General features: G+C 36.0%; 1 protein-coding gene and 1 long non-coding RNA gene across 2 annotated transcripts in view; one reads left to right on the top strand and one right to left on the bottom strand.

The window, feature by feature from the left end:
- Nucleotides 1–1779: 1779 nt before the first annotated feature.
- The window catches only part of vwa5b2 (von Willebrand factor A domain containing 5B2), a 53727-nt gene continuing 33822 nt past the window's right edge, over nucleotides 1780–21684 (top strand). The window contains exons 1-5 of the mRNA XM_056480642.1: nucleotides 1780–1918; nucleotides 3824–4039; nucleotides 5124–5349; nucleotides 7271–7428; nucleotides 18605–18736. Coding sequence (XP_056336617.1) covers nucleotides 1780–1918; nucleotides 3824–4039; nucleotides 5124–5349; nucleotides 7271–7428; nucleotides 18605–18736 — 871 coding nt within the window. The remainder of the gene's footprint in view (nucleotides 1919–3823; nucleotides 4040–5123; nucleotides 5350–7270; nucleotides 7429–18604; nucleotides 18737–21684) is intronic.
- On the bottom strand, nucleotides 11237–14735 carry LOC130247425 (uncharacterized). Its single transcript, XR_008839545.1, has 6 exons — nucleotides 14718–14735; nucleotides 12668–12866; nucleotides 12540–12584; nucleotides 11735–11922; nucleotides 11456–11643; nucleotides 11237–11310 (listed from the first exon to the last, which is right to left on the bottom strand). It is a non-coding gene; the product is annotated as an uncharacterized LOC130247425 (long non-coding RNA).

Here is a 21684-nt window from a genome sequence, read left to right as displayed (position 1 = left end):
ACTGGCTTTAATTTTCTCATTATTTTGAAGTCAAACAGGTTTAGCAAAATACATATTTCTAGTAAAATATTTCTAAGTAGATTTTTTAAAACAATAAACAAACTTATAGACCATTTAAATTCACTTTTGTTTATTCAAGAGGCACCTTTAAAAAGAGACCAAACTTTACTTTTTGGTACTGTAATGCATTCAAAACATGCCAGATTCATGACAGTTTAAGTTGGACATTTTGTCACACAGGCTCATTCTGAAAACGTACCCTTACATACATTTCTGGAAATCACCAAATACATCCCAGGAGCTATGTTTTTTGTGCAGATTTTGTTTTCACAAATCCACCAGAGGCTGCTGTGTTCGCTTTTTGAGAACTGAAATTTCTCTTGTGAGTGCCATTCATGCCTGCTGTTCTCACGTAAAATCCACCAGAGGCCGCTGTCGACTGACTGACCAATTGACTGATCGATATCCTCACCCTACCCCTTTTCCTAAGTCCACCCAATATGCTGCGTCCCAATTCACATACTTATAGTACGCCCTAAAAGTATGTACTTTTTTTGTAAAATAAAATATAAACTTTTGAGTTTGCAACAGAAGAGTATGCAAGCTTTAGATCATACTACTTCCTCCTTAACAGATCGATATGTTGCTTAGTTACTTCCCCTGTCAATCATCGACACATCATCCACATTTCTTTCATATTTAATTATCTACCTCACTGGACAAGCAGTAGCAGGATAATCTCCCATTCGAGTCTTTCATGCAGAGAAGTCTCCTCAGGTCTTTGAGTAATTATGCATACAAAAGTTAATATCCAAATATATCTGGATACAAGTTCACATTGTTGTTGCAGATGAAATATAACACGGAAAACTTCCACCGTGCAATGTATTGTGGGCAATATTAGCGGTTTGAGTATGGACACTTCTACACTTCATTTTTGTACCGGAAATAGTAAACCATCCGGGAACCTTCGGCGTACTCTTTTTAACATAGTATAGTTTGGAACATACTAATTCTATTCTTGAATACTATTTAGGATAGATGGTATGCGAATTGTGACGCAGCAATAGTGTTTTAAAAAGCACAGATTGACCAGCGCCCACCCACTTCCACCCCAACCGACAATGTTTTCAAAAGCAATCCAGAAAAGGAAAAGCCCTCGTCTGATTTTTACTATGTTTTCAGATTTTACCACATTCTCACCTTGTTATTTACTTGTTTGTTTTAGTTTTTGCCTTGTATTTTTGTCTTATCTGCTTTCTGGAACTGTTCTTTGCCTGACTCGAACCCCATCGTCGCGGTTAACTTTGATCTGCGTCTCAAATCCTCCAATATACGCCATTGGATAAACTGGTAACAGCGGGAAAGCTGTACACACAGAGGGAAGCGGTCAGCTGGTAAGTACGAAAAAGAACGGCATCATACCGCCCTGTAGTGTTCATTTTAAAGCCGAAATGCAGCCATACGTTCTTCTGGCTACATAATTCGCACTCTCTAGAAATGTGTATAGGGCTACGTTTTCAGAATGAGCCTATTTTGTGGTCTGTGCTTAAAAGGTTGCTAACCAGTCATATATTTAAAACCTAAAATATACTACATTCAATTAGGGTAGTTAGTAATGAAGTAGCTTCACTATATAATACTGATAAGTACCAAAGTCAACATTGTAATTAAATGACGCTTATTAATTATCATGCTTAATATACTTAAGGGATCTTGTGGCTGACATCCCCGTAACAAGAATAATTAGCTTACACAGATGATTCTGTCTCGAGGAAAATGCCAGGGTTGAAAAACCGCACTACGTGGGCGCCACTTCTGCTGAAGACATCCCAAATCTCCTCCTGTGCCAATGGCTGCTCGCTGGGCATCACAGGTCATCTCACATATGTGAACACTGACCCCGAACCTGTGGAGGGTAAGAAATCATGCACACACACACGCACGCACGCACGCACGCACGCACGCACGCACGCACACACACACACACACACACACAATGAAAAGATAACACTTTTTTCCTAATTTACTTACAATAAGGAATAAGCAATTAGTTGACTTTACATTTACACAGTGAGTAAAACCCATTGTCTTAACTTAAATTCCCAGGCAGTAATTCATTGGCCACAATGTTTCCTAATGTTTCCTTTCCCACTAGGGAATTTTACAGGATTACTGACAACCAAAATTGCCAGTAATACTGTACATTTTACTGTAATTGTTACAGTGTACATTAAAATCACAGAACACAACTCTAAATGCACCTCTGATAATTATCAAGAATAATTATAATTTAGCCTACAATATACTTCATCCCCAACACAATGCAAGAGCAAACTTTAATTTTTATGTAGACATCAAAGAACAATTGAAATTATTGAATCAACTATATGCATAATTTTAAAAATATTAAGTCAAATTAACAGTTCCAAGATACAACAGGTTTACTCATTTTGTTTTATTAAAGTAACTAGTTACTTTTATGTGAGCCAAGTAGTATTGTATGTCTGAATTCATAGTATAAAAAACAGAGTCTTTATAATGCAGAAAGGCTATTTAAATTATTCAGATTTTCTTCACATCAAAATGTTTTCAAGAACTGTTTACTTATTTACAGTTTTTCTCTGTCACTTTGGTGCATTTCTCACAACACTATTTACATTTGCGCAACAGTTAATATATTTCTCAAAACAATTAGTAAAAACTGCAAAACCTTGTTGATAACCTGCAAAAGCATGTCACTTGCTCAAAATGGATAGCTCATTCCTCTAAAGCAAGTTTTCACGACAATGAAAGTGTCAGTGTCATCAAGATAAAAAAGTCCTGACACCATTGTTTATGAACAAGATAGTCAGATGGCTTTGTCATGTTTTCATTATGACAGTTTACTCTGCACATTTGTTCCAATGTAAAAAAAGTCAGATTTTGGTGACATGTCCTGAAAATGCTCAAGACAGCACTATATACTATTTGCACAGCCATTTGAAAACTACAATAAAGTTAGAACTCACGGCATTTAGTGAGGTATCTGAGTACAAGACACTGAATATGTTGTGTTGTGTTTCACATGTTTACTGCATATGCTCTTTGCAATTCTATTCTATAATTTATTCACAACATTGTGCAAAAGAATAAATACACCCTTATTTACAACAAACATAAACTTCCTTTGGGTAGAGCTGTGCACAACTGTGAACAACATTGCAGTACATATTGGAACTGAACCTACATCATACACAGGTCTGAAAAATCTTCATCAAATTGTTCAATATAGAAGACATTTTCAGGAAAAAAAAGATTTAAAAATTGTTATAAAATTAGCTGGACAGATTTTGACAACTAGTTCAACGTTGTATGTAATGACTCAAGTAATGAAATTAGGACTATTAGCTTTAGATGGAATGACCATTCAGCATTCACAAGTTTAGTTCATTTTGACTGACATGACATAAGCAAATGATAATGTTATAAAACAGCAGAGAGTTGTATGAAAGCAATTGATGCATGTCCAAAAGCATTTGCAATTAACTGCTGTGCAAATGTAAATAGTGTAGTGAGAAATGCACTAAAGTGACTGAGAAAAACTGTAAAATGAGCTAAAATAACACAATTCTTATGTTTTTTATTCTTTAAATAACTTGATTGTTTTATGTTCAGTCCACTTAAATTTGTAAAAACAAAACAAAAGTTAACTTAATTCCGTCATGTTGTCTCAACACAAATCAATTGTGTGAAACCCAGCGTTTTTTACAGTGCATTTAGAATTAAATTTTAAGGGTAAAATCAAACTAATCTGAATCTGATTTCCTCCTGACCTGCTCAGGTGTGTTTGTGTATCCTCTGGGGGAGAAGGAGGTTGTGGTGGGTTTTGAGGCAGTGGTGTCTGGCAGGTTGGTCAGTGTGGAGCTCCAGAGTCGTGGGAAGCTGGAGGACTGCTGTTTGGACTGCTGCCCTGGTTCGGTGCTGCATAGCCAGTGTGGTCACAGTAAGGAGTGGGGATGCTGTGGAGGAACAGGACTGGACATACAGTGCTCCAACGGTGAGTTAAAGTACAACCTGTCCCACTTACTGTATATTAAGATTTATTGTACACTAAATATAACAATGGAATCAGTGGACAATAAAATTTGGTTTTAAGCGTGTGCACTCTTTAAAGGTGGATTTCTAGTGGCTGTCAATATTTTTACCATTCATTCACAAGCAAAGTTTATTTCTTCTGCTGAACACAAAAGAAGATATTTTGAAGAAAGCTGAAAGCCCATAACCACTGACTTCCATTTAGAAAAAACAAATACTATGGAAATCAATGGTTACAGGTTTACAGCTTTCTTTAAAATATCTTCTTTTGGGTTCAGCAGAAGATTGAAATTCTTAAAGGTTTGGGGGGAAATGAAGGGCGAGAGAGTTTTGGGGTTTTTGGGTGACCTGTCCCTTTGGATGGATGGATGGATGGATGGATGGATGGAAGGAAGGGCAGACAGACGGACGGACGGAAGAAAGAAAGAAAGAAAGAAAGAAAGAAAGAAAGAAAGAAAGAAAGAAAGAAAGAAAGAAAGAAAGAAAGAAAGAAAGAAAGAAAGAAAGAAAGAAAGAAAAACAGAAAGATAGATAGACAGACAGACAGACAGACAGACAGACAGACAGATAGATAGATAGTGAGATAGATAGATAGATAGATAGATAGATAGATAGATAGATAGATAGATAGATAGATAGATAGAAAGAAAGAAAGAAAGAAAGAAAGAAAGAAAGAAAGAAAGAAAGAAAGAAAGAAAGAAAGAAAGAAAGAAAGAAAGAAAGAAAGAAAGAAAGGTGCAGCATAGAGCAATTTCATTGTATTTTCACAGGATTGTGTCACTGTACACACTAGATGTGTATTAGGTGTTCTTGTAAATCTTGCGTTCTCTCTTTATATTGCTTTGTACTTGTCCAGCATGAGGTGTGCGGGCAGCATTCATTAAAACAGAGAGCTGTGTTGGCTCTGTGCCTGCATTAACACACACATATTTCACTTAGGTTTCAGAGCAGGCCTGAGTTTTAGGGTAAAAATACACAGTACTGAGGATGAATAATTTTCCAATGGAGAGATTTTTGTACCTGTGATTTAATTTTTTCCAATTCAGGTCATCTGTTGCTAGACGAGGACCTGGAGAGGAGTACATTCATTGTGAGCACGGGCCAAATTGGACCTCTAGAAATCGTGTCCGTTGTCATCAGCACTACCCTTGAACTTCCTACACTTGAAAATGGTGCAATCCGTCTGGTGTACCCAACAGTGCTCACACCAGTAGTAAGAGCAAGGGTCCAGCCTGGAAAAAGTGAAAATGGCACAAAATCAGAGGAGAACAGGTAAATCTCTTTAAGAGATCTTTTACTCTTACTAATAATAATCACAGTAGACCTAAAATGTATTTTTAAAATAGCTTTTGGTGAGTTTTTTTGTTTGTTTGTTGAACAGATAATTAAAAAAAAAACAGGATCAATTTGAGATCAAAATATTGTGTAATATGTGACCCTGCACAACAAAACCAGTTTTAAGTGTCAATGTCTGTTTAATTGAGATGTATACATCATCTGAAATCTGAATAAACAAGCTTTGCATACTTAGGATATGGCAATTACTGGCTGAGATACAACCAGGGTGCGAATTTACAGGAGGGTTTGGGGTTCAGACCCCCGTAATTAAGACTTGATCCCACCTGAAGGACATCAAAACAAGATGTATGGGGCGTCAGCCCTTTAATAGTTAAGAAATAGTTTGCTTGGATCAGTATCTTAAATAATATACATAATTAAAATAATTGTTAACTTAAATATACATTTGACCACCCCTGTAATTGTCCATACCATTGTGAATGCATGCTTACGGCATTCAGTGGTTTTAAATCGGCAAATTTTGATCAATGAACCACCAACTTATCCAGCATATGATTTACGCAGTGGATAACCTTTCAGCCGCAACCCAACACTGGGAAACACTCTTACACTACGAACAATTTAGTTTATTCAATTCACCTATAGCGCATGTCTTTAGATTGTGGGGGAAACCGGCGCACCTGGAGGAAACCCACACGAACATGGGGAGAACATGCAAACTCCACACAGAAATGCCAACTGACCGACCTTCCAATCGTCAATGTATAATTCACACCCCAGATACAATGTGGAAATATGGAATCTGAGGGTGAATATTGAGGAAAATCAACTATTTGCAATACACATTATCAAAATTTGAGTTTTGATATATTTACAGTAGGAAATGTATAAAATATCTTTATGAAACATTATCTAGCATAAAAGAAAAATCTATCATTTTTAGAGATAGAGTGTGTTTTTGGTTATTTCCAAGACTAGTTTTGTGGTTCAGGGTCACATATACAATGATCAATATAATGCTCGCTTGCTAAATAAAACTATTAATAATGAAAATAACAAATAATTTAAGTAAGTAAAAAAGTAATAATATTTAGCAAAATGTATAAATAAAGGGTGGGTTGGATGTGTATGGATAGGGGTTGGGTGATGTATGAGGTCAGAAAGTGAGTTTACTTTTTGTTCTATTGTAAATGACATCTGGAGGATTTTGTACGACCTCTCCTGTGGAAAATCAATAAAAACATTATGCCAAAAAACAAATTGTATAAATGAAATAAAATAAAAACAATTGCTAAAATAAATTTCAATAAAAGTTGAACCTCCGGGAGGATGCCTCAGGGAAGACCCAGGACATGCTGGAGGGAGTATGTCTCTCGGTTGGCCTGGGAACACCTCAGGGTCCCCAGGAGAAGCTGGAGGAAGTGTCTGGGGAGAGGGAAGTATGGGGTTCTCTTCTGAGGCTGCTGCCCCCGCACCCCGTCCCCGGAAAAGCAGAAAATGAATGAATCTTTAATAAAAGTATTTCCTTAAAGGGATAGTTTACCCAACTGAAAATTACCTCAACATTTATTCTTCCTGAAGTGGTTTTAAACCTTTATGAGTCTATTTCTTTTGTTGAACATAAAAGAGGACATTTTGAAGAATGTTGGTTGCTGGGATCCATTGTCTTAAAAATAACTAATTATCAGAAAAAAACATATAGTATGGAAGTCACTGGGTTCCAGCAAAACATGTTCTCTTGTGTTCAACAGAAGAAACAAACTCATATAGAAGAGTGAGTAAATGATGACAGAATTGTCATTTTTGGGTGAACTATCCCTTTAATTAGATTTACACCATCTGAATCACAAGTGGAGTAAATTGCTTGAAACCCCATTTACCGTCTCTTCTTCAGCCCGACGATGTGTTTTGGCAGTGTGTCTGGCAAGCAGGAGAGGATGCTGGGAGTCGGGCAGCAGTGCACACACGCTTTGCTCAACAGCTCTGCCACAAACCTCTCGCCTTATCAGCTCAGCTTCCAGCTGCTGGTTCGAGGAGCCTGTCTGCTGGCTGGTAACATTTATCTCTTCCTCTACAGCCTTTAAAGTACACTCAAGTTTTTTTGGCTTGTTCAAACTTGAGCTGAAACATCACAATTCTTGAGTTTTTTGGGGACAACTTAATTGTTTTATGTTCAATCCACTTAAATTTGTTTAAAAATACATTCACTACATTTAGAAGAAGCTCGATTCATTTGTGTTGCCAGAACTTGGTGGAAAAAAAAAACAGCTAACAAGAACAAGTTCATTTTAAACCAAAGTAAATCCAGATACTTTATATAGAAAATCACTGGAAAATATAACTACATTGAAAAAAATTTTTTTTTTACATTTTTTAAGGTAAGTGGTTACAAACAATTTATATGGACAAAATTTAAACAAACAAATTAAAGTGAGCAATGTTCAACTTAATTGGTTTGTTTAAATTCAGCCCAAATAAACTGTTTATAACCACTTACCTTAAAAAAATTGTAAATTCAATAATTTTTTTCCAGTATATCTGCATCTGACCACCTAAATAATTTTAGGAAATTTCGATTTAAGAGCCTGTTACAACCCCTTTTGTCTAGGAGTGTGGGGTTGCACATTTAACTGAGGAATTGGTTATTGCAAAAACTCAAAATCAAATTGTGATACAAAGTAAGGATGGACAGCAGAAATAAGTGGAGAAATATGTGATTTTATTTACAAAAATTGAGGGTGAATCAGTGAGTGAGGTATTTACAAAATATACAAGGTTAAAGACAATAAACAATGAAATGTTAGAAAGACTGGCTATATGGGCGGTGCTAAATAAAAGAACCAAACAAAACCAAACAGTCTTACTAATATTCACAACAAATCCCCTCTAAACCTAATCTAATAAACAAAAAAATATGAAAAAGAAATCAACGTCAATGACGTCCTATCTAATCTACACTGACTAACACATTAAACCAAAAATACACTGGTTGGCACACACCCTCTTACCTGGTGTGTCTAGACAAATGTTAATCTACTTGTTGATATGTATGTCACGTGACGTACTTACCTACCAGTCTTTCTAAACTCACAGGGAAACATGAGGTTAGGAAAGATATGGCGAATCAAAAGGTGAGAACAGACAGCAACAAACTTGAACAACAATAACAGAGTGTAAATTAAACAATGACGAACAATACTGATAAATGGGGATAACAAACTATCAAACACTAACCAAGCACACCGAACAAACAAGCCACAATACAACAATCAAAAGAGCAAAGTGTCGAGCAAAGTGTCAAACATAGAGTCAGAGATTCTGCTCCTGAACTAACAAACTGAAACCCTTTTTAAAGGCCAGGTGTCATGCCGGGATTGGCTGGAACTTGGACAGAGTAGCAACCAATCAGGTAGCAGGGGAGTTGTGGTTGGTTGTAGCAACAACAAGTGAAACAGCCAATCAGAGATGGGAGTAGGCGGAGCAAGTAGAGAAGTGGACTGGGTGACAGACAGAAACACATGATGAGACACAATAATGAACAATAAAATAACCAAATAAGTGCTGGCATGTAACAAGCCAAGCTCAAACAACTAGCTCACAGATGCATATAATAAGTGGACATGGCAAGCCACGATGCATCTGTTGTCTGTGGTTTAGTTTAAATTGCACAACATAACTAGGGTTTGGTGGTGTAGTATGGTGTAGCATTAAATTGGTCAAAAATAGTGAATTGCGCCTGACAGACTGTTCAAACCATCTAATTTTGTTGAAAACTGTATGTTGCTTAAAGGGATAGTTCACCCAAAATTGAAAGTTCTGCCAACTGCCACTGTTTTTTCTTTGAGTTTCATTCTGTTGAACACAAAATAAGTTTTTTTGAAAAATGTTGTAAACCGGTAGTATTTGTTTTTCCTACTATGAAAGGTAATGGTTACCAGTTTCTAACATTCTTCAAAATATCTTCTATTGTGTTCATCAAAAAAAGAAACTCATGAAGGTTTGGAACCACTTGAAGGTGAATAAATGGTTATTAAAGTATTTTTTGGGGTGAAATATCCCGTTTAACTGGTTGTTTGGTTATATTAGACATCTGTTGCATAGAGGTTTAAAGACTACACATGAAGCCATTGCGATAATTATATGTCGCTATTAGAATACATGATTAAAAATAGAAAAAAAAGCAGTCAAAGTGAAATGAGAGGGCTGTAGAAATTGCTGAGAGAGAAAAAAAACATAACTAGATCTAATAAATATGTGTAATAATGTTTATATTTTTATTGAATGTTAAATATTTCCCAGTACTGTGCTGCTGCTGGAAGGGCATCCGCTGCGTAAAACATATGCTGGAATAGCTGGCGGTTCATTTCACTGTGGCGATCCGATCCCTGATGCATATGGGACTAACAGGATCTTCAACGTCAGCTCAGTATATTCATCCATAAGAAAATTTAAGTTTGCGTCACATCGTAAAGTTTAATCTTAATACAGTTAAAGTTTTTCGTTTGCTTTTAGGTCTATGACTGCGTGATTTGTGTGCACTTTTGCATCAAGCGCACGCGTATGTTATGGTGCAGCCTACACGTGGACGCAACCCTCGCCGTGGCCGTCGGCGTCGCTGACGCGCACCTCTCAAAAAATTTCAATAGTATGATCCTGCACAACTGGAGTGGCTGCACTTTCAGGACCGTACGTTTAGGACCGCATCTTTAGGACCCTAGTTTTTTGTGACATCGCCACCTACTGGATTGGATGACATTGTAAAACTGCATTTCTAGGACCGCATTTCTTTTCGGCAGCGCCACCTATTGGATTGGATGACATTGTAAAACTGCATTACTAGGACCGCATTTCTTTTCGGCAGCGCCACCTACTGGATTGGATGGCACGGTGAACTGCATTTCTAGGACCATAGGACTGGATTCCCAGCGCCACCTACCTGATTGGATGATATAGCGGAGACTTTTAGGAGCTTTTTTTTTTTCAAATTGTGCTTTTTGATGTAAAACGTACCAGAAGTTAAAGTGTGAAACACCTGTTGTGAGTAACAATTTTAAATTAAAACAAATGAATTTACAGATAAAAAAAGAAATTAAAAATGTTTCTTAACTTTAGACAAATGAAAAAAATGAGTGCCTTAAAAGACTTGCATTTCTTGAAAAATACTGTATATGGATGAATCCCCTTGGATTAAACTAATTAGCTCAGTATCAGGACAAATACATTGAAATCAAATGTAATCAGCATATGCAGTAACTAATTTAAAACCAGTTTGTAAAGGATGTAGAGAGACATGACAGAGGATTTATTCAAGAATGTACATTTATTTAAACATCCACACACAACAGCCACAATAGCACAAAAAGCAGCATTCCTTTAGCTCCTGTGAATGAGAGAGGGAGAGAGAATCTATATATATATATATATATATATATATATATATATATATATATATATATATATATATATATATATATATATATATATATATAAATAAACAATGAAAAAGTTGAACCATTTGTTATGCAATTAAATTTAAATTAATATTTATTATAAGTAATAAAAAATATATTTTACCATGTTTAACTGTAATATATATTTCTGGTTTAAACTTATGCACTGTTAGGAGAACCAAAAAGGACACCCAACTGCCAGCTGCAAATTTTTAGGTATATAAGAGCAATACCCACCTCTTGAATGGTCTCCCTTCTTTCCTAGATTTTTTGTCAATTTTTCGACTAAATTATTCTACTTCACTGAAATAGAGAACAAGCACTGATGGGTTAATGTAAATATCAGTAACAAAAAGTTTCTCTGAGCATTGTGTCAAAATAAATCATATTCTGACCTGTAATGATATTTTGTGCCAGAAAGGTAAACCTGCTCAGCATCATCTAAAGACAAACCCCTCAAGACCCCCAGAGCATGTATGATGGCCTATGAAAAAATGATTCATTTAAATGAACTAATATACCACCACTGAACAGCAAATATCATTATACATGGGTCGATAAATGAGTAACACCCAGCATGCAATTTATATACCGTAGATTTTGTAAGTGCATTATTTGTTCTGGCATACCTCTGGAAAAAGAACATCACAGATAAGCTGCACTTCATCTGTAAACCTCAGTTTTGTTGGTGTCCTGTGCAGTACGTCTTTAAGATAAGCAAAGGGATATCTTGCTCTTCCTCACTGTCTATGTAGACAGGCACCTGGAAAGATGCTTGCTTACGCAACCACTTAGAGGGCTTCCCGTTGAGTACACCCTATGGGCAAACAATGGTATAAAAACAATTATTTAGAGAAACGTATTACACTAAAGACAAAGAAGGATAAATGTGAAGATCGGTGAAGTACCGTCAAATGCTCCTCGGACCCCTTTAACTTTACAATAAAGTCGACAATTCTTTTTTCCTCTGTTGTGGAACAGCCTGAATGTGAAGTGGGATTTCCTCAGAGATGGCACACTTTTTTGGCACCCTGTACACTGGCTGAAGTTTTCCTTGGAGCAAGTTTCTGGCCTCATCGGTCCAGAAGGCAAACCGCTGATTAAAAATAACAAGATTAATCTAAAATACTGCATAGCTTTTCCCTACACTACATTACCTTACAGCTGCATATAGCATGAAACAACTATTGCAAATATTTCCTGTTTATCTTAAGATGACGATGACAGTCATTATACTTTATTATACATTATCCAGCAAACACATATGATAACATCCAATATATATATATATATATATATATATATATATATATATATATATATATATATATATATATATATATAAAATGGAAAACAGCACATGAAATTTTTCAAAAGTGTTACAGAGGTGCCATATCCTTCTATTTTGAAGTCTTATAATTCATGATGTGTCCATTTTCTTCAAGATAAAGAGTATACAAACAAACATTTAAAGTGAGATTTTTTTTCTAACATTTTCTCTAAATCAGGGGTGTCCAAACTTAGTCCTGGAGGGCCAGTGTCATGCAAATTTTAGTTCCAACCACAATCAAACACGCCTGGGCTAGCTAATCAAGCTCTTGCTAGGCTTTCTAGAAACATCTTTACAGGTGTGTTGAGGCAAGTTGGAGCTAAAATCTGCAGATCACCGGACCTCCAGGACCGTTTGGACATCGCTGCTTTAAACAAACTTACCTCCTGGAATTCAATTGCCACACCGGTCACAGAGCAAAGGGTATACTGCAATAGAAAAGATGGAAAAGCTTTTATTCACAGTGTTGACAAAGGCTTGTTTATACTTAGTTAAAAACCTTAGACCTCACCATAAGCATAAAAACCCCACATTCATTACCACAGCTCTGGCGTGGCAAGCCCTAAAAGTAACAAAAAAAGATACAGATGAAAGCCACTGTCTATCTCTTGTAGTTATATTTGTTTGAAATAGCCATTTGTTTAGTCACAGCAACATCATGCCCAGTCTTCTCAGTCCAGTTTCCAGGATCAATTTGTTGTGCAAGATTTCTACAAAAAAAGAAAAGGATAAGAACGCAGGCTGAGAATATCAGTACAGTCTATAGGAACGTAGGCAAAATATACCAGTACAGACTATAAGAACACAGGCAAAATACACCAGTACAGCCTATAGGAACGTAGTCAAAATATATCAGTATAGCCTATAGGAATGCAGTCAAAATATATGAGTACAGCCTGTGTACTGTATCATACAGCATGTGTACTGTATCATACAGCATCTCTTCAATTCAGGCAGGGATCTCCCTTGTTGGATCGTTATATGCATCTTGAAAAAGAGAGAGCCTAATAGTTAGTGTATTTGGTAATTAAATAGCTGCATACTATGAATAATTTCTTAAGAATTAACAAATAGTTAGTTCATCACTTGCTAAGCATTAAATCTACAATAACAGACATTAGTAAGTAGTTTAAATACAGCTGCAGATGCTGTATTCTTTATTTATAATGCAATTCTTTTTTCAATAATGAAGTATTGCATTATTTACATACCAGTTATTTAAGAGTAATTGGTGCTTTAGTGATTAATGAACATGTATACATCTTATTTTTCAGGCATAGAGTAATAGTTACTCTGTAAATTAATAAATCTGGTATTAACTCAACTTCTTAGTTTTGTGACCTAATCTAAAGTGTGGAATATTTATGATTTGTAGATCTCTTATAAATGACAAGGCTCAGTATCAAATGAAAAAAAATCTTTGCTATTTTTAAGTAAGAATAAAATTACATTTTAAAAATTAAATTTGATAAAACATCAAAATATCACTATTTCGCAATATGATAAAACATTTTTAATGTTATGCTGTGGTTTAAACTGTACAGTAATTTTATCTTTAGATTGCAAAGATTTTTTTTTTATTTGATTTTGTAAAGTTTTATTTTTTATTGTTTTGTTTTAATCACTGTCATTCATTTGCTTAAATAATACTTAATTTTGTAATGAAACAAAAATAATGAAATGAAACAAATAATTAACAAATACAAAAAAACAAGCAAGCACATCATAGAGGTGCTATTAATTCAAGAATACAGCTAGCATTTGTAACTGTATTTATAAACTGCTTAACTATGTCTATTAATGTAGATTTAATGCTAAACAAAAAATAAAGTAATAAGTTAACCATTTGTTAAAGCTTAATCATTTATAGTATGCAGTTTTTATAAAGTGTTACCCAACAGTTTGAGATAACCTCAGCGAAAATATTCCTATAGTTTGTTTTCAATTATATTGGCCATCACTTCATATTGGCCAGGTAGATAGACATTAACATGCCTACACAATAAACATAGATATTAATGTGTAGACATAATACATGATAATAAGACTCTATATGGTCAAGGCCTGATTTATACTTGGCTAATGTGATAAAACAATGAGTAGAAGACGTTTTTACACTTTTACAGAAAAATATAGGTAAATCCGAAACATCTCACACATCAACGTACTTTTTAAAATGATTAGCCGTTAAGTCAACACGCCATTAAATCAACAGTTTCATTAAACCAAGGCCACGAATTGAGAACGTTGTAATATTTAATACAATTAGAAAATGTATTCCCAATTCGTGGGAATAATTGATTAATAGTTAGCAGCTCTCATTTTACCTGTGTAAACTTCTCCACACTCAATATTATAAGATTTTCTTCTGGAAAAAAATCGTCGCATATCGTAACATAACTTTCCACAATTTTTGTCCGAGACCCTTGAAACTGGGGTAAATCGTGCGGGCTAATCGGGCATTTTTGCATAAACTTTGCACAGTATAAAACAATAACAGTACTAAATAAACACCTTCTTTTACAGTTTAAAATAAAACCTAAAAGAAAATCGGTACTCACATTATTCTTGCCATCCATCTTATTAGAGCGTCTATGATCTAATCCGGCAGGTGGCGATGTCACAAAAAACTAGGGTCCTAAAGATGCGGTCCTAAACGTACGGTCCTGAAAGTGCAGCCACTCCAGTTGTGCAGGATCACCCTTCTCAAAAATTTAACTACACCTCGCAACGACGCGTAGCTCAAGCTCTGTGATTGGTCGGCTTGGTATCGCTGACGAGTGTGGGCGGGACCGAGAGCCGTGCGAGCCCGATGAAGCGATTGTTTACAAGTGTGGAGTCCCGTGAAAGAGCTCCGGATGGAAAGTATTGTTTTGTGTTTACCTCATGGTTAAAGTTGTTGCACGCCCGCCGGTGCCTGCCTCAAAATAAGCGAGTTTGTACCACTTGTACATTAAGGAAGCGCTCAGAAAAAACAAAACACGAGCGAAGAAACTCAACACAGAGGAATATAAACACCTCACTGCCAATGAGTGTTTCGAAAGTGTTATTGCAGAGCAACAGAAACAGTGCGCCGAAATATCAATGCACAGCTACGCGCGTTGCATGCGCCGTGGGCCACGCCGATCACTTGACGCAGAAGTATAAACCGGGCTGAAGGAAAATGAATGAATGTTAATTACTTCCCAGTACTGCGCTGCAGCTGGAAGGACATTCGCTGCATAAAACATATGCTGGAATAGATGGTGGTTCATTCCACTGTGGCGACCCCTGATGGATAAGGGACTAAGCTGAAGGAAAATTAATGAATGAATCAATGTTATATATTTTCCAGTACTGGGCTGCGGCTCGAAGGGCATCCGCTGCATAAAACATACGATGGAATAGTTGGCGGTTCATTCCACTGTGGTGACCCCTGATGAATAAGGGAGTAAGCTGAAGAAAAATAAATGAATATTAAACATTTAAAAACAGTAATATTAAAAAAAAAAATAAAATAAAAATAATTTGAAAAATTGCAAGATGACGAAAGAAATAGAGAATAGCATAGAAGATCAATATGTGCAATAATCCTTAATGTGTAGTGCGGTATAGGCATAAAATAAATGTTACATTGGAGGATGGACGAGGTATTAAGACAGATATAAAATAATAATATCAAATCAATTTTAAAGTGGACCCAACCTGAGCTCTTTTCTTCAGCAGGACAGTTACTGTGGTCTATAACTGCTACTGCACTGAAGCCTTTTATTCTCAATGCTTTTAAAGAGAGACTGTCCGTTCACGCAGGTCCAGCTTGTGTTCTGAAATAATCCAGTTAGCATAAACCTTGGCATGGCCATCAGTGATTATGATAGACATCGGTGAGCCTGCCAGAAGGAGCTGAAGCATGTCTGTGAGGGTTTGGTTCAGGCTCCAGGCCACAAAAACAGAGGAGAGAGATGGAGGCAGGGTGATAGAGAGTCTTAAATCACAGAAAGAGGTCACTCTGGTTCACCTGTATAGGACATTGAGAAGGACAAATGCAGAAAAATTAGGAGAGAGTGATGCATAAAATAACAGATTTAAAGATATCCACACATGCCTGCTCGATTAAAGGTATTGTACAGAAAGTACTACATAAAAACACAGCTGAAAACTGAGCCATCGCAATATTGTCAATTAATCTTATTACTATAAACTATTTTTAAAAAAATCTGTAAATTAACAGTTTCCGTATTTTCTGTTTATTTACGGTTGTGAATTGCATTATGGGGTATTGATTTCTGCTCTGTCGACTTTTGATGTTGAACTCTACAGTTTAACAAAGTGACTTTTATTGACATTTCAGTACTTTGAAATAATATCATGTATAACAAATAACACAGAGAGAGATAAGTCTGTAAAATAACAGAACATGTACTGGTAGTTTATTACAAAGTTTTTGTAGCATACTATACAACACCATCCCAGACAATGTATCACTTTACACTATTAACAATGTTAATTAAAGTCACTTTTTCACTTTTCAAGTTAAAATTTTCTAGAAAGAAAGATTCCATAATGCAATTCAAAAGCAGAAATAAATGTGGGAAAATAAAAATAAAAACATGAATCTCAAAATACGGAAAACTGCTAGTTTCCAGATTATTTTCACAGTGTAGTTATATTTGTTTGCACATATGTATATAGTCTTTTAGAATATGATGCCACAAGCTTGACACACCTGTCTTTGGGAATTTTTGCCCATTCCTCTTTGCAGTACCTCTCAAGCTCTATCAGGTTGGATGGGAAGCGACAGTCTACAGCCATTTTCAGATCTTTCCACAAATGTTTAATAGGATTTAGATCTGGGCTCTGGCTGGGCCACTCAAGAACATTCACCGAGTCGTTGTGAAGCCACTCCATTGATATTTTGGTGGTGTGCTTTGGGTCATTGTCCTGCTGGAAGATGAACCGTCGCCCCAGTCTGAGGTCAAGAACACTCTGAAGCAAGTTTTCATTCAGGATGTCTCTGTACATTGCTGCATTCATCTTTCCCTCTATCCTGACTAGTCTTCCAGTTCCTGCTGCTGAAGAACATCCCCACAGCATGATGCTGCCACCACCGTACTTCACTGTAGGGATAGTATTAGCCTGGTGATGAGCGGTGCCTGGTTTTCTCCAAACGTAACGCCTGGCATTCACTCCAAAGAGTTAAATTTTAGTCTCATCAGACCAGAGAATTTTGTTTCTTATGGTCTGAGAGTCCTTTAGATGCCTTTTGGCAAATTCCAGGTGGGGAGTAGCTTCCGCCTGGCCACTCTACCATACAGGCCTGATTGGTGGATTGCTGCACAGATGTTTGTCCTTTTGTAAGGTTCTCCCCTCTCCACAGAAGGACGCTGGAGCTCAGACAGAGTGACCATCAGGTTATTAGATGGCCGGCCAACTCTAGGAAGAGTCCTGGTGGATCCAATCATCTTCCACCTATTTTATGCGCATAACGCCAAGATGCGCATAAATCTTGAAAATGTGATTTTGTTAAAAGAGATCATGTGTTGATAAAAATGTGTGTGAATGGACAAACCAGCAGGCTGAGCACATTGTAAAACACCTGAATGGGTGTTTTGGCCATTCTAAAATGCTCTAACCATTTCAGTATTCGTGTTATTATTAATGACCTCCAGAATTGACAGGAGCGACTTTTTACTTTTGATATTTGGCACCAGTTAATCAGGAAGTGACTTTTTTTTTCTCTTTGACTCATTGGATGGAATCTTTGCTTCATTCCTACATCTGTTATGTAAAATCCAATTTTGTGCATAAATTTAATTTGCATCTTTAAATGGAAACATAGCATTGATGCATTCATAAGGGAAGTCATATGCCCGTTTTCAAATTGATATACATTTTATTTGGCATTGCTTCTTTTATATCTGTTGTATTTTAAGAAAGCGGTTTTCTCTGTTGTGATGCTTGCTTGCAAAGCCCTTTCAGAAAGCTACTTTTCAAGGCGCTATAGAAAATAGATTATTTTCATTACATTATTATTTAAATTAATGAATTAATTAAAAACGGACCCCAACTTTTGAAGTGCTACGGGATTTTTTAGGATAATACCTATTATTTTTGAAGCAAAATATTTTAATTAAACCATGCATGATTAAACTGAACTGATTATAAAGTCAAAGTCATCTTAAAAAAAGCTTAAATAAAACTTAAGATTGAACGCTAACCTTTTCCTTAACACATCTAGATCTTTCTATGAAATGTCTGACTGAAATATAATGAATTTAAAAGTCATCTTCACCCCACCCAGATCAATCTTCACATCGTCAATCTGTTTTATCATATCTTTAGTTCCCCGAGGCCCAGATGTCAAAGATTCCAATCGGCATGATATTCTTCATAGCAACTAATCAAATCAGCTAAAATGTCATGCGTTCAGGCTCTGTAAACCTTTCCTATTAAGTCTCTGTGCTTTCAGGTCTGGAAAGTCCCACTCATGCCCTGCGTGCGGATGCTGATCCCAGTGCACAGTCTGCATCTGCAACCTACATCACATTGGCCGAGGAACATCAGTGTGACCGACATCTGGAAATAATACTACACCTTAGTGGTGAGAGACAATATTTACATACTGCATATCAATTGTACTGCATGAATAGTGTAGCTCTAGTACAGTTGAAGTCAGAATTATTAGCTCTTCTGAATTATTAGCCACTTTGTATATTTTTCCCCCAATTTCTGTATTATGGAAAGAATTTTTTAACACCTTTCTAAACATAATAGTTTAATAAGCAATTTCTACTAACTGATTTTTTTCTTTCTTTCTGATTTCTATCTTTGCCATGATGACAGTAAATTATATTTTACTAGATATTTATCAAGGTTCTAGTACTCAGCTTGCAAGTGACATTTAAAGGCTTAACTAGACTAATTAGGCAAATCCTTGTATAACTATGGTAGTTCTATAGACAATTGATAAAAAATATTGCTTAAAAGGGGACTAATAATATTGACCTGAAACTGATTTCTAAAAAAAAAAAAAAAATTGCTTTTATTCTAGCCGAAATTAAACAAATATGACTTTCTCCAGAAGAAAAAAAATTCACAGGAGGGCTATTCTCTCTATATGCACCAGACACTTTCTTATAAACACTCTGGGCTCTATTTTAACGATCTAAGCGCGAAGTCTAAAGCGCATGGTGCAAAAGCGTTAAGGGCGTGTCTGAATCACTTTTGCTATTTTAAGGATGGAAAAATACACTCTGCACCGTGGCGCATGGTCTAACAGGGTTGAGCTTATTCTCTTAATGAGTAATGGGTGTGTTTTGAGAATAAACCAATCAGAGTCTCATCTCCCATTCCCTTTAACAGTCAGTTGCGTCGAGTCATGGCGCCTTTGCTATTTACATGGCGGACTTTGTAAGTGAAAAAACCGAACGCTTCACTAGTGAGAAAACAGTTAAACAGAGCATCTGCAGTGCGTGAATAAAATATGAGCCTCCTCTAATCTGCCTTTAATTTCACTTTCTCTCTTTCGTGGAAAGGAAACGTGTTGTACGCACAGACATCCATTAGCCTATACATAATTAATTTCATTTGTTAAGCACAAAGATTTGTTTCAAAACTATTTCTAAATTCAGTTCTAATTTCCAGCAAACGAATAAATGATCAATAATAACGAAGTATGGTCAAAAAACCTATAATTCTTTTAATATTTTATTCCTTTAATTCTTTTTCATTTGTAAAGATATTTGTGTATTGCTGTACATCCTGTGTGTATTAAGCAATGGGTAAGCGAGGCACACAACTAAAGCACTCTGCAGTGGACTTTAGACCTGCTCTCAGCTGGTCTATTGCACAGTCTGAGGCTGCCAACAATGCGCCTTAACACACCTCTTTTCTAGACCAGAACACCCATGAGTCCACAAAGTGGCGCAAATGGATTTGCTATTTAAACAACATGGCGGAAAACGGGAAAATTAAGGTTGCGTTGGGCTGAAAATAGCAACACGTCGTGAAAACACATCTTGCACCTTGCATCGCCGGGTGTATGATAGGGCCCAATATGTTACAAGGACTCAATAAGATAACACAAATTTATACTGCCATCACAAATTATACTGTACTATTTGTTTTTCAATCTGTTTTGCACAATATATAGTATTATGTAAAGCAAGCAGTGGTGGTGGGTCACGGGACAATGTGTGGGGACAATGTGTTGATTTTTTTCAAAAAATTTTATTTGTTATAAACTATTAGAAACCATATTTTATCCATAGCCTACAGAAGATAAATATAATAGTTACATTAAAAAACCAACAAGCAAATAAAAAGCGATGTTGTTCCCTTGAGATTGCGACCCCTGCTGTGTTCACGTTATATTAATGACACAGCAATAGCGTCAGTTGCAGCAGATTGATTTACAGCATCATGGTAAACTTTGACACATTTACAGAACTCACGTACATTAAAAAATGTTTTGATTTTTAAAAATCATACAGAACATAGAGGATGATCTCCAAAATTAACCTAAGAATAGACTTGTGCAGTAAACATTGTGCCACAAGTCTGATTAGATGAGGTTAATATTAAAGTAAACAAATGAATTACAAAAAAAATACAAATTAAATGGTTGTTAGACTTGTTAACATGCTTGTGTTTATATAGGCCTATTGGTGTGTGTCCACCGTTGTGTGCAATGTTTGAATGTTTATAACCCCCTCCGAGGATAGTGGGGGTCGCGAGTCACTGGATTTGTTGTTTTGGGGGTCGTGGGCTGAAAAGCTTGGGAACCCCGATGTTAAGTACTTGTATAGTCTGTCTTAGGTTATGTGTACAGTCAACTATTTAGAGTACGAGTAGAGTATATTTATAGTTAGATTACTGCTTTATTATTTTAGCTATGCATGTAGCACCGTGTTCCTGCAAAACATCACATTTAGTATCCCCATTTAATGTCCACACATGTACCAGAATAACAAAAAAGCTCAACTTGACTGGCTTGAATGACCAAATACTCAATAGCAACTAACTCTGACAAGGTCATTAAGATATCGTTTCTCCTGCTCAAGTTATTCTATGAAATGTGTTTTTTTTACAGCTAATGCAAAAGCATGTTTTATAGCATTACAAACAGCTGAATGCTTTTAGCAATAAAAGGACTCACTTGAATTTAAATGGAACCTAGCACTTACTTTAATTGCATTGCCAAATTGTGCATTGCAGTTTCCCTCATTTGTTTTCATAGTCGCCATTTCCACCTGGATCATTAAAGGCACGATATGTAAGATTTTAGAAGGATGCTAATATAGATATTTATATTATATAATATATTTGTGCATATGCATTACATTAGTCGGTACCAAACCAAACCAAACTGCAAGTAATTTAACAAACTAACTTAAGATCATGGAGCAAAAATGAGTCCACCCAAATTAATGTTAAGAAAAAATATTAAATAAAAATTTTTGTACAGTAGAAGAGCCAGAAATGGTAGACTGTGGCAAAATAAAGGCTCCTATGCGTTTGTGTTGTGTCATGCTAGTCTCTCATCAGCAA

Source organism: Danio aesculapii, chromosome 2, assembly GCF_903798145.1.
Source record: "Danio aesculapii chromosome 2, fDanAes4.1, whole genome shotgun sequence".
Classification (NCBI taxonomy): domain Eukaryota; kingdom Metazoa; phylum Chordata; class Actinopteri; order Cypriniformes; family Danionidae; genus Danio; species Danio aesculapii.
The sequence above is the reverse complement of the archived record's forward strand: the minus strand, read 5'-3'. Positions and strand labels throughout refer to the sequence as shown.